The sequence below is a fragment of the Sander vitreus genome, chromosome 8 (assembly GCF_031162955.1).
Source record: "Sander vitreus isolate 19-12246 chromosome 8, sanVit1, whole genome shotgun sequence".
NCBI classification, from domain to species: Eukaryota; Metazoa; Chordata; class Actinopteri; order Perciformes; family Percidae; genus Sander; species Sander vitreus.
Window position 1 is genome coordinate 21,791,468 of NC_135862.1, and position 13,587 is coordinate 21,805,054.

At 43.5% G+C, this 13,587-nt stretch overlaps 1 protein-coding gene across 1 annotated transcript; it reads left to right on the forward strand.

The window, feature by feature from the left end:
- Nucleotides 1-6,548: 6,548 nt before the first annotated feature.
- On the forward strand, nucleotides 6,549-10,624 carry rag1 (recombination activating 1). Its single transcript, XM_078256121.1, has 3 exons — nucleotides 6,549-6,877; nucleotides 6,967-8,099; nucleotides 8,877-10,624. Exons 1-3 carry the CDS (start codon nucleotides 6,585-6,587, stop codon nucleotides 10,622-10,624), a joined length of 3,174 nt encoding a protein of 1,057 aa, XP_078112247.1. The 5' UTR covers nucleotides 6,549-6,584.
- Nucleotides 10,625-13,587: the final 2,963 nt, after the last annotated feature.

Below are 13,587 nucleotides of genomic sequence, written 5' to 3' on the forward strand. Positions count from 1 at the left end.
GACTGTTATACTTGCTTTTACAGGCAGACCAGCAAATGCAAAACTGTATCAATGCCTTCGGATCTACCCGGTCCCAAAGCACTCGCCGAGCAGGTGGATGGTGTATTTATTTGTGATCTTTATGTATTCCGTGCCAGTTACTCTCCCCTCCAACTACAGGGACCACGTGTTTGTCAGTCCCTTCCTGAGGCATCTCTGTGTTCTGCTGCATTGAACAAACGCTGCCCCTGAGTTAGGCTCAACTGCTTGATTATTTCTCAGCATAGTCCAATCCACAGACTACATATGATTGTGAATATTGAAAAGAGATGGGACTTTCCAAACTATTGTTCTCAAACAATTACTGTATATATTTGCTCCTTTGCTCATAAAGCCTGTAGCTATCATCATCCTCGCCACCAGCAGGTTGCCGTGAGAGAGCGGGGTCGTAAAATAATGGCTCCCCGCTGGAACGTGTGAATGATTGCAAGGACTGGCTGATAAATGCTCCACCACCCAGGCTCTGGCTCCATTTGTAATTTCTCTCTCCAACTGGACTGTCTGCCAAATGACAACAACCTGCCTCCCCAAGCCCCCACCTAGCCACAGCATCCTTCACAGCTCCTCCTCCTTCATCTCCTATAATTACTGTACTGTATAAGTCGGCTTTAAGACCAGTCACTCTAAATCAGCATTGAATCACTGTGTGTTACTGTGTCCATTGTACCCTTGTCTGAGCTGTGGCAGAGCTAGTGCAGAAAAGGGCACGGCTGTCCTGGCATTTCCTATAATGGACTTTGTAGTTAAAAGACAGGGAAATAATAAGCAGATCTACGTGCGGGCAAAGAGCTCATTGTGTTTGGTGGGAAGTTACGACCATGGACAGTTGGGGGTTAGAGTTGACAGACAACACCGCTACTCTTTTCACACTCCTTGACACATAATGGGACCAATTTTTCTCTTTTCTTTTGCTCATTACATTGAAAGAGGGGGACTGAGGGAAGGAGTGGGGAAGTGAAAGAGGGAGAATGACCAATCAAGAGACAAATGGTGTGAAATTTAGTGCAGAGAATTCACTATTACTCTCATTTCATCTGAGAACTGTACGGTTATAGGCCACTTATTAAGGTGTTTTAACAACTTGCCAAGAAACCCTGCACAACGTTTGGAATCTTGAGGAGCTGTTTGCAAGCTACTATCCCTCAGCTGACACACCTTCTGTGTAAACTAGCACCAGCCAGTTTAGGAAAAGAGGACTAAGACATGGTTAAACACCAGACAAATCCAGTGAGTGGATGTTTATTTGACTAGAGGTCCCCTGGCATCAAAGGGACTGCTCCTCGAGCTTGGAAATCTACATTTAATTAACACAGCATTAAAGAGCATTGCTATTTTGATTAAAGACACTAGTCTTGATTCCCCACTCTACTCTTGTGCTCCTGAATACCGCTCAGGGTTTAATTTAATTTGGTTTACTGCGAGTGGATCAACATCCATCTGTACTGCTCAAGTCTCGCTTTTCAGTCATACTGTAATCACACTATTTATTCACTGCAATCTCTGCATGTGTATTGACCTCTATGTGACCTAGCTTGCTATGGTAACAGGATTCTTTTCACTTTGCTGTAGCTTAAGATGTTCTACACATTGTCTAACTCACCAGAACAGAGGAGATGAATGGAACCTGTCCAAAACCAAAATAACTCTGCAGCGCCTCAGGGTCCCAAGACTAGACCATCCAATAAAATGAATATTTGGATAGCTGGACATGGAAGATATTGTGGTGTCAGGCTGTCGGGAGCTTGTGGGGGATCTTATTTGTAGAAGATGTGATGTTGTGGCGTGTCTCTACTCTCTGTTAAAGCTCCATCAGTCAGGATGAGCTGACAACAAACGCAGCCGAGTCATACAGGGTCATGCAAGGCCTCAAGACAGCATCACTCAACTCAGCTGTCCCCTGGCTGTAACTGTGTGATTATAGGCACGCTAACCTGTGGTACAGGGGGAGGGAGAGCCAGTAATTAATCCCCTTATTGGAATAATCACATAATTGATTATTAACAAAAGCTGAGGTGAGGGTGAGAGGAGAGGTGCGAGACAAGGGAAACAAGACTTTGAGAGGGAGAGAGAGGGGGAGATGAATGAGGGGGGATTTGAGCAGTGGGGTAAGGGGTTCGTTCTGGCAGGTAGCTTGACGAATAGCTCTGCATTGAAGTCTGCCTCTTTGAGTATTAATCTGCCAAATCATGTCTCTGGATGAGGGATGGAAGAGGTGGACAGTGGGAGGCGACTTACTAAGAAATGGCTGAAGAAGTTGTTGAATGTGCTATGAAAATGCAATTAAAAATTTGCATACCGAATGCTCAGTATATTACATAACACTCAGTGGAAATATGAGATTGAAATGCCCTCTTTACCCTGAATACAATCACAAAGATGCCTACATTCTTTATGACATTTAGAAATATGCTGCAATTTCAGTCTGGCCTATTCAAATGTGGACGATGCTGACATTTTATTCCCTGTGAGGAAGATACCAATGCTTCTGTGGAATTCATTCAATGTCCATCTCTGCTATTGACACTTTTCCTTAAGCTGCCAGGTGACTTGAACTGCCAGGGGGTCTTTTTTGGGACCGTTGGCTTACATAGTTCTGCCTGGAAGGCTTGATCCTTTGCCCCCTTTCCTTGTCACAGCCTGCAATCAGCCTTAAGCCCTTTTGTGTTCTCCACTCTGAGCTAAGCCTGTTAGCCTGTGCAACTCCTTTACACAAGATCACTACTATACATCCCTTCTCTGTTTTTCACCTCTTATGCCTTCCCTCTTGTTCCCTTTCTCTTCCTGTCTGTCTCTTTGTTCTACACACACATACCCAAAAGTAATGATTCTGAAGTTTCTCAAGGATGGATTAATAGGATGACTTTATACTTATTTGGTCTAGCTCCTGGGTGTCACCAACACATCAGCATGGACTCACAAAAACAGACACACAGCCCCTCCCAACCCCCCTTCCCCCTAGCACATGTTCTGCCCCTGCCATATTCCTTCTCATCCCTGCCAATGCGCGTGCCCACACACACACACACACACACACACACACACACACACACACACACACACACACACACACACACACACACACACACACATTGCTGCTCACTGCTGTTGTTTGGATTCATCATATTAGAAAAAAACACCCCCTCCATAGTGCAAGGTGTCAGTTCACTGGTGCATTGCAAACTCCTGTATGTCCTAAACTGCAGCCTCTAGTCCCGCAGGATTTGCTCCTCACATTCATAACACTCTGCTCCATGCCAGGTGGCTGTCTCCACAAGTCCTCTTCCCCATAAATCAGACTGTCTTTGAGTTGATCAATAACAAGTCAATTAGCAGGCGCAGAGAGATGAGGGTCTCAGGGGGTCACCGCTTGTTTGTCAGGCAGACATCTGCAGCTAGGTGTGTCGTTTACCTTGGAAACGCGTGCCTACTTGGCTACCATAAATCTAAATATCAGCTATAAATAGGCTTGGAACATCTTGCTACAATCCATCATTTGCTTGTTCTTGGATATGTAATGTATCAAGCATTGTGTACTTTAAATCTTCCAGCTGTGTCTGATGGATTTTGGTAGGCCTAGAAAAACAGCACCCCCCACCCCACCAACTTTGCTGTGTATTTGCGCTTCAGCATTTCTTGTGATCAACTATACTTCACAAAGAAACCAACAAACAAAAAAACTACCATTCCTGTCTAAGGTCACACTTGACCTAGTCTATATTGACGACGTTTCATTTACGGGATTGATCCGGTACCGCCGTATATTCTGCCGGATGTTCCACCGGATGTGCCTCATTTTCGGCCAGATGTCCCTAATATTTTGCTTTCTTTGTGTTGGCATTCTAAACTCTGGTGGATTTATGAGGACTATGGTTAACTGCTCCTCAGATCTCTGCAGGGTAAATCCAGACAGCTAGCTAGACTATCTGTCCAATCTGAGTTTTCTGTTGCACGACTAAAACAACTTGTGAACGTACACATGTTCCTCCAAAACATGTTCCTTCCCGAGGCTATATTGCAGAGGCACCGTTGCTCCGTCCAGCGCTTAGTGCCGCCCAAGACAATTGTGATTGGTTTAAAGAAATGCCAATAAACCAGAGCACGTTTTTCTCCGATACCCGAATGTTGTGTGGACTAGCCAGACCTTCGAAGACTACACTTGACCATATGCACCAAATATAAGCCTGCCAGTATTCATCCTGCTCCCCTGTTAAATTGACAAGAGTGGGAGAGACCCAACTGTTGTTTGGTTCCCACTGACTGTGTATCTAATGACTTGGCTGGCAAATTCAACGCAACAGCAGCAGGCTCCTGTGGCGAATACACCAGATTAATCCCCTGGATAATTACAAACAAGAATGATCTTGGGCAAATACTCCCCATACCTACTGAGACATTACATCAAACGATGATGTCTGATTAAAAATAATTCTGAATAGTGACAGAGAGACGGCATTTGGAGAAATTAATGAAATGTGCTGACAATATCTAGAGGGAAGAATTGCAGATAAAAAACACACGGGGTGGACAAAATGACAAGTAAAACCATACACACAACACAATGCATCTGCCTTGGAATAAACAAGACCCGTTTTGAAAGATCACACTAATGTAAGAAGAAGATGACTAAAAGACACTTAACAGTACCGTAACAGGATATCTGCTTAACAACGCCCCCAAAATATGGCCCCATTGGTGACCTTTGTATTGAACACCTCAACACTTCTGTCACACACACAAACAAATCAACAAAGATTCTCTCCAGCTTTAACAAGTTGCAATGCACTGACTTGTAACCAGATCCTGTATTCATCTATGCTTTTTTTCATGTCTGTGTTTAAAAAATTCTTTTGTTATAAAATGTTTGTCAGACTTTTTATTTGTCAGTGGGACTAGGAAATGCATTTATTCTGTAATCTGTTGTGTCTCTGCACTGGTAGCCTTTTTCACAAGTTTAACAGTATCTATCTTTCTGTCAGAGAGAGGCCACCTGGCTGAGGTAAGCCTGCAGATTGATGTGAGGGAGATAAAGGTGACATAAAGTAAGTGTTTCCAGCTGAGGATCAATGTATTGTGGTAAAAAAAAATGCTTGTTTGGGGTAGGCTGTTGGATTCTGTACATATACTGTACATGTTTGCAACTGTGCTTTGGGGTCGACCTTGTTTTTTTTTAATGCTTTTTTTTCTCCAAAAATCAGCTGCCTGCATCAGGTGTCAGGAGTTGACTGTTGGGATCCCACCAAAGGAAGGGTATAAATACAAGACATGATGAGACAGACAGGAGCAATCCCACTGTATGGAGCCACAACTCCTGGTCACAGATGCTCCAAGACTCTTGCATAGACAGTATACGTAGTGTGTATAGGGCCTGGCTCCAGGGCTTCCCTTGCGCTCCCATGCGAAGAGGACCCCCAGGGGAGCTGATGCCAGCTGAGACTGAAAAACAAGGTAAGAGCCCAGCTGACACACATGCATACAGGCTCAGCTGTTTGTCTCAAAGGAGAGTTCACAAGTACACAGAGAGCTAGGAAATGAAGGAGTACTGCCAGATTTGAGCCTCTCAGGGAGAAAACGCAGCGAGAAGACCAAAAGATGGATAGACGAAAGAGACTAGAGTGTGTGCACCATAGTTGTGCAATGGTAAGATTGTTTGAGTGATTTATTGTCTGAACTTGTAATGGAACCTAGATAGTATGGGAGGAGATGAAATATGGTGTGTCAATGCAGCAGTATCATTGATCTTACCTGTGCTATAGCATCGAGAGCACTTGCCTGTTGAAATACGACTCTTCGATGTAAAAAAGTTGTGTTTGGAATACTTCTTTATGATCTTCATTCAATATGATGGGTTCTTGTTTTCTTTTCCCTCCTGTTTGATCAATATGTAATATTAATATTAGTAAGCTTCCTGTATTTTAGATTTTTTCTTCCCGCATTTAAAATGCCAGTCAGAGGCTCCCAGGGCTCCAATTCTCTCTCCAGCCAAGAAAATGACTAATATAAATGATTGACAGCATTGCAGAGATAAGGTTGCCCATTTAGCAAACTAGCTGTGTCAAAGGAAAAAATCCACAATGGCTCCCTGAGCGATGGGATTGGAGATGAGAGAAATGAAGATTTTTGTCCTGTATCGATCCCCCAATGCTTGTCTCATGCATTTTACACAAGATCAAAATGCCACTTGTGTTATAATACAGCACTCTGGGATGGGGCTCACTACTCTCTGTTCAGTGGGATTCCAGGGAACTTGGTGCATTAATTCAACAGGAATCAAGTAAAGCTTTTAGATTGTGTCATGGGCTCAACGCTGAAAAGGCACTGGGGATATCTAAGCATTTGAACCTTCACATCTTTTCTCCTGCATCCACAACCATGTATCTCACGGACAGCTGAAATTATTTTCTCACTTTTGAGATGCATCAAACTAACCTCTCCTCTCCTCTCCTCTTCTATCCTCTCATCTCCTCTCCTCTCCTCTCCTCTCCAGGGTCTAATTTCTAAGTCGCATAATGGAGGAGAGCCTGGAGACAAATGGCCCCAGATCCTCCATGCCGGCTGAGCTCCACCATCCCCACTCTGAGTACTCTCAGTGGAAGTTTAAACTGTTTCGGGTGAAGTCCATGGAGAAGGCCCCTCTGCCCAGTGAAACACAGCCTGAGAAAGGAGCCTTGTTAGGGATCTCACATCATGCAGCTCCAAATATAGAGTTAGATAATGCTGTGAGTCCAGGTAGTGTTATGAAATTGTGCCTCGGGGGAAAAAGCAAGGAAAATGTGGAGGGCCCTGGCTGGAGGGTAGATATGAAGCTACAGGAGATGGACACCCACATGAACCACCTCAGGTGATAACATGTCACTATACTATATTAACTTCCCTATAGAATATGCATTTCTTTAAAATTATTTTACAACATTGTTTTCCTCTATGAAGGTGCTTGTGCCGTCTCTGTGGAATGGCCCTGAGAAAAGTCAAAGGACCAGTGCACGACGTTAACGGGAATCTGGATGAGATCAGCAAAGGTGCCCTGCGTAAAATGGGCTGCAAGTTTACAAGCTGGCCAGAGGTCATCCTCAAAGTCTTCAAAGTGGATGTGACAGAGGACACAGAGTCTGTCCAACCTCTTCTCTTCTGCCATCGCTGCTGGGTGGTTGCCATACGCGGAGGCGGCGTCTGCAGCTTCTCCAGAACGAGAGTCCCGGAATGGAAACCCCACTCTTCCCCCTGCCATCTTTGCTCCCCCAGGAAACCTTCATTCCAGCGGACTGGAAGGAAGAAGCGAAAAGCCATTCTCAAAGCCCAGAGCCTGGCAAAAAGGTCCAGGTGGGACTACAGCGACAGCATTGCTGTGGGTGAGAGGAGGGCTCTGAGACCATTTGGAGACCATCATCATGCTCCTGTGCTCCGGGCATGTAGGAAACCCAGCATCCAGAGAGAGCAATGGGTGAGGAACATCACCCACTGCCAGAAAGACCATGTGAATACCAAGCTGATCTCTGAGAAGCTCCCTGTGGACTTCCTCTTTTCTTTCACCTGCCTGGTGTGTGACCACCTGCTCTCTGATCCAGTCCAGTCCCCCTGTGGGCACCTCTTCTGCCGCAGCTGTATTATAAAATATAACCACGTTCTGGGACCTCACTGCCCGGCCTGCAACATGTCCTGCGCCCCTGATGATCTCAGCACACCCACCAAAGCCTTCTTATCAGCCCTACATTCCCTGCCTCTGCTCTGCCCTAGGAGTGGCTGTGGCAAGCAAGTAAGGCTAGACTCATTCAAAGCTCATTGTCTGGGCCATGAGCTGGATGGACAGGACACAAAGCAGCAGTCATCAGAAATCGACAACTCACTGCTAGCCAATAAAGGGGGAAGACCCCGTCAGCACCTGCTGTCGCTTACCCGTCGTGCCCAGAAGCATCGGCTGAGGGACATGAAGAACCAGGTGAGGGCGTTTGCAGACAAAGAGGAAGGTGGCGACCTGAAGTCTGTGTGTCAGGCTCTGTTTCTGCTTGCACTGAGGTCTGCGAATGAACACCGGCAAGCAGATGAGCTAGAGGCCATGATGCAAGGTAATAAGCTATTATAATGTTTTTGTTTAATCAACATATAACCCTCCGTTGCCAAGAAAAAGGGACAAAAACAAATTAAAAGTATGATAGTGTTCGCTCATTAATATTTCTGCCTGTCTCTGAGGAATACAGTCATCTCATAAATAGCAATTAATTGAAAAGTTCACTATTGAAGAGGGAGAAGTTTTCTCTGATTTTGATTGAAAAGCATTTCATTATTGTCCATCTCTGTTTATTGAACCACCGCTGTTGCACGCTCAACCTCTCCCTGATTCTCTCCCACACACATTCCCTGCCTGCTTGTCCGTCAGTCTCACACTCCCTTTAATGCACAATAACAACTCTTGTGAAGGGGCTGTTAGAATCAAAACAACATCAGCAGCTCTTGTATCTGCAAATTACACAGACAGCACCATCCTCCTCTCTGGGGAATAGAAGCCAGCTGGTGTCTGTTTTCATCTGCAGCCAATACATCACTTTTGCCAGCTTCACTGACTCACACTTGGTCCCCTTATAACATTTGGAAATTAGGAAATATTGCATTCTGTAATCATGGGCTTGTGGGCTTTTTACAATGATACATTCACATTTGGGTGGTAAATTTGCGATTTTCTCTGTCTCATAGTATAAATGACTCTAAATGTGGGATATCAAATGAGGAAATGTTGGATACTGCAGTTATTTTCAAGCACTAGAAATGGGCTTTTTAACTTTGCCTCCTTCTGTCTCTCTCTGAAACTTTCTCTCTTTTCCTTTTCTCTCTCTCTCTCTCTGCAGGCAGAGGCTTTGGGTTGCATCCTGCTGTGTGCCTGGCCATTCGGGTCAACACTTTCCTGAGCTGCAGCCAGTATCACAAGATGTACCGGACTGTCAAAGCCACCAGTGGCCGCCAGATCTTTCAGCCCCTGCATTCCCTGCGAGCTGCAGAGAAGGAGCTTCTCCCTGGCTTTCACGAGTTTGAATGGCAGCCTGCTCTCAAGAATGTGTCTACATCTTGCAGTGTTGGCATTATTAATGGCGTCTCTGGATGGACTTCCTCGGTGGATGACTTCCCAGCTGACACCATCACTCGGCGGTTTCGCTATGATGTGGCACTGGTGTCAGCATTAAAGGATCTGGAGGAGGACATCATGGAGGGGCTGAGCGAGAGTGAGATGGAAGACAGTGCTTGCACCTCAGGCTTCAGTGTCATGATCAAGGAATCCTGTGATGGCATGGGCGATGTCAGCGAGAAGCACGGTGGAGGACCAGCTGTTCCAGAGAAGGCTGTACGTTTTTCTTTCACTATTATGTCTGTCTCTGTCCTGGCAGACGAGGAGGAGAAAGAGGTTACCATCTTCACTGAGCCAAAGCCAAACTCAGAACTGTCCTGTAAGCCCCTTTGCCTGATGTTTGTGGATGAGTCAGACCATGAGACGCTCACAGCCATCCTTGGGCCTATAGTTGCAGAGCGTAATGCAATGAAAGAGAGCAGGCTCATCATATCCATGGGTGGACTACCTCGCTCCTTTCGCTTTCACTTCAGAGGTACGGGATATGATGAGAAGATGGTGCGTGAGATGGAGGGCCTCGAGGCCTCAGGGTCCACCTATGTGTGCACTCTTTGTGACTCCACTCGGGCAGAGGCCTCTCAAAACATGGTGCTACATTCCGTCACCCGCAGTCATGAAGAGAACCTAGATCGGTACGAAATATGGAGAACCAACCCTTTTTCTGAGTCTGTAGATGAGCTGCGAGACAGAGTCAAAGGGGTCTCTGCCAAGCCCTTCATGGAGACCCATTCCACGCTGGATGCATTGCACTGTGACATTGGCAATGCCACGGAGTTCTACAAAATCTTCCAGGATGAGATCGGAGAGGTATACAAAAGGGTCAACCCCAGTCGGGAGGAACGGCGCAGCTGGAGGGCAGCCCTGGATAAACAGCTGAGGAAGAAGTTGAAGCTGAGACCGGTGATGAGGATGAATGGGAACTATGCCCGGAGGCTAATGACCCTTGAGGCTGTGGAGGTGGTGTGTGAGCTGGTGCCCTCAGAGGAGAGGAGGGAGGCCCTGAGGGAGCTTATAAGGATCTACCTCCAGATGAAGCCTGTGTGGCGCGCCACCTGCCCTGCCAAGGAGTGCCCCGACCAGCTGTGCCGCTACAGCTTTAACTCCCAGCGCTTTGCTGACATTCTCTCCTCTACATTTAAATATAGGTATGATGGAAAGATAACCAATTACCTGCACAAGACCCTGGCCCATGTGCCTGAAATCATAGAGAGAGATGGATCCATAGGAGCTTGGGCCAGCGAAGGGAACGAGTCAGCAAACAAACTGTTTAGGCGTTTCCGGAAGATGAACGCACGTCAGTCAAAGGCCTTTGAGCTGGAGGATGTGTTGAAACATCACTGGCTCTACACTTCCAAGCTCTTGCAGAAGTTTATGGAAGCTCACAAGGACTCTGCCAAAGCTCTGCAAGCTACCATTGACCCAGTACAGAGCCAGAATTATGAGGACATGTCTCTGGAAATTGATGACTTTTGATTTTTATTTTACAGCAATGTGTAACATTTCATTGCTTTCAAGATAGTTGTATATTTTAATTGTTTCCATCAGAAATATGGACTTGTTTACAAATGTACTTTCTATATTCATTTATTGATATTTAAAATAATGGGGAATGGAGCTTATGGACTTAAAGCCAAGATGTTCTACATTTTTGTTTTATATTTTGTTGCTATTGAAGTATCTTTGAAATTTAAACCATCATCTTTTGTTGTTGTATTTTTACAAAATACTTTTCCAGTTAAATAACCAATTTCTTGCACTCGAACAGAGTAAATTCTCAAATTTGATGGACAATCGTTTTATTCCCACACCACATTTTTACTTGTATTTGTGTTGCCTTGTTGTACATATATATTTGTTTTGCTTTGTTAGCTGTTATTTATCACAGTGCAAAGATGGGGACACAGAGGAACATAGAAGTGACACACAGGTTTCTTTTTTTCCTGCTCTTTGCAGGAAAGTTCTTTTTTTATCTTCACCGTCTGTGAAATATGGCACAGTTTATTGTATTGCAAGGATATGACACATTTATGAATTTCTATAGAGAGGATATTTATGGAAACAGATGAAAGTGCTGTAAGTCATGGAGTGAAATTGTGTTAAAAAGACCATATTTGTGGCCAATGTATTAATATATCATTTGAGCTGAAACTAAATGCAATCACAGAGACCCAATTGTTTTTTGTTTCATGAGTGCCCTCTGAAAAAGATTACTTTAGTGTTTTATCGTGGGATCCCTGAGGGGCAGAATGGATGCCAGGTCACTTTGAACCAATTTTTATCTCTTTTAGTTTTTGCACAGTGGAGGATAGATGATTCAAATTCGAATTCTTCACATAAAATAAAGCATATACTGACCTTTTTGTTGATATCATAAAAATATAGTATGGTCCATTACGAAGCCTAATACCCCATGGACTCTCCAGCAGGCAGGGGTTTTTCTGTAGTTCTGTATATAACCTGGCTCTTTTTCTGATGATATTTCTTCATTGCCACGAGTTGACAGAGGAGAGGGATGAGCGGGAGCTAGAAACTGATTTGTTGGCAACTTTATTTGTTTGATTGATTGATTATATTATCTTTATTTGTGCCCTCACCATTTTGAATTGTGACAGGCAATTTTGTTTTCCTGTTTGATTGAAAGTTTGATTTTATTTTACTGTCATAGGTTTAACCAAGTGACAGCTGTGAAATATTCACATTTCATTCCATAGTTGTCTTTCCTACAATACCATCATGTTTTAGAGTGAAACTAGTCTCTTATTTGTTTTGTTGCCATAATGAATTGCATTTCCAAAGTAATGGATGATGGATGACTCACAGAATTCCACTTTCTGCTTTTTTTACCATGGATTTCCTCATTTTCTGTTTCCATATTACACTAAATATCTGGTAAACTGTTTACTAGGGTTGCTGAAGACGTTCAGTGGTGATTCATTTCTGCTGTATTTTCACTGAAGCAGTCAACTTACCATCCATTTGACGAGTTACCTGAGTTTGTACTTTTTTTACCTTGTTTCCTCCAAAGAAAAAATAAAGACATAATCTAAATTGATCTTCTGGTTGTTTCTTATTTAACAATTTTTTGTATGATTTTGTGTTTTAATATTGAAGAATTCTGAGTTTGATCCTGTAAGACAGCACTTGTAACTGCTTATTTTCACTGCCTAAAAAATACAAAATAACAATGAACTGTCATTCAGCGAATGAAAACACACACTAGAAACACTGCATGGAGATATGCTAAAACATTGAGACTGTTACATTGCATGTCATTTAGCTGACGCTTTTTTTTTTTTATCCAAAGTGACTTACAATTGCTCTGCTGTGTATGTCAGAGGCAGCACACCTCCGGAGTAACTATGGGTTAAGTGTCTTGCTCAGGGACACATTGGTTGATGTATCGCAGTGGGAATTAAACCCAGATCTCCCACATGAAAGGCATGTGTCATATCTACTGCACCATTACCACCCATAAGGGGAATGAGAGGGGAAATGACATGCAGCAAAGGACTGCAGGTCAGAGTTGAACCCGGGCCCTCTGTGTCGAGAAATAAACCTCTATACATGGGTGCCCGCTCTACCAACTGAGCTATCCGGGTACCCATGATATACTTTTACATTACATGTCATTTAGCTGATGTTTTTATCCAAAGCGACTTACAATTGCTATATATCAGAGGTTGCACGCCTCTGGAGCAACTAGGGTTTAAATGCCTTGCTCAGGGACAGTTAATGTATTGCACACACCTCCCACACCAAAGGCGTGTGTCATATCCACTGCGCCATCACCACCACGATTGTGAAAGCTCTTTAAAAGGATATGGCGCTATAAAGACCTTTAGGTTCAGGTTATTCATTCAGGTTGCCTTTTAATTAATTACTGATGTAACTGACTACAGATTTGTACATAAGGTATATTTTTATTATTTATTTATTAATTATAATTTAAAAAAAAATCTATTTAGGTAGATTTGGCTCTGGGAGCCAGTGTTAGGTAGTGTTAATTTAATCCCATTATTTTCACTTTGGTCCATGATGGAATACTACTGCAAACTTAAAAACTAGAAACATTGATATATCAGGATTTTCTGTCACCTAAAATTCTTTTTAAAAACACATTAGAAATAAACAGGACAGAATGTTGTTTATTGTTATTTTAATTCAGAACAGATCCACATATTGGATATTTTTCATTCAGTAATCATTTGAATGGTAAAAAGAAATGTAGCAAGAATGCAGTGTCAAACTCAGTGTTAAGAAATAAAGATGAGCAGACAGACTTGCTAAAATATTCCATGACAATGTACAATTATAATGGAAAGGTTGCACTTTTATTGTTTATTTTCTTAACAAAATGTTTGACTGAATATAAACAAGAAACATGCTGAATACACACAGCATTCATAACAGTGATCGACACGCATCATAAACTGGAT

What these genes read in the sequence shown, in the direction of transcription:
- rag1 (XM_078256121.1), top strand. Translation starts at nt 6,585, where the DNA reads ATGCCGGCTGAGCTCCACCATCCCCACTCTGAGTACTCTCAGTGGAAG. An exon ending in ACCCACATGAACCACCTCAG is followed by an intron (nt 6,878 to 6,966) that starts GTGATAACATGT and finishes TCCTCTATGAAG; the next exon opens with GTGCTTGTGCCGTCTCTGTG. An exon ending in GCTAGAGGCCATGATGCAAG is followed by an intron (nt 8,100 to 8,876) that starts GTAATAAGCTAT and finishes CTCTCTCTGCAG; the next exon opens with GCAGAGGCTTTGGGTTGCAT.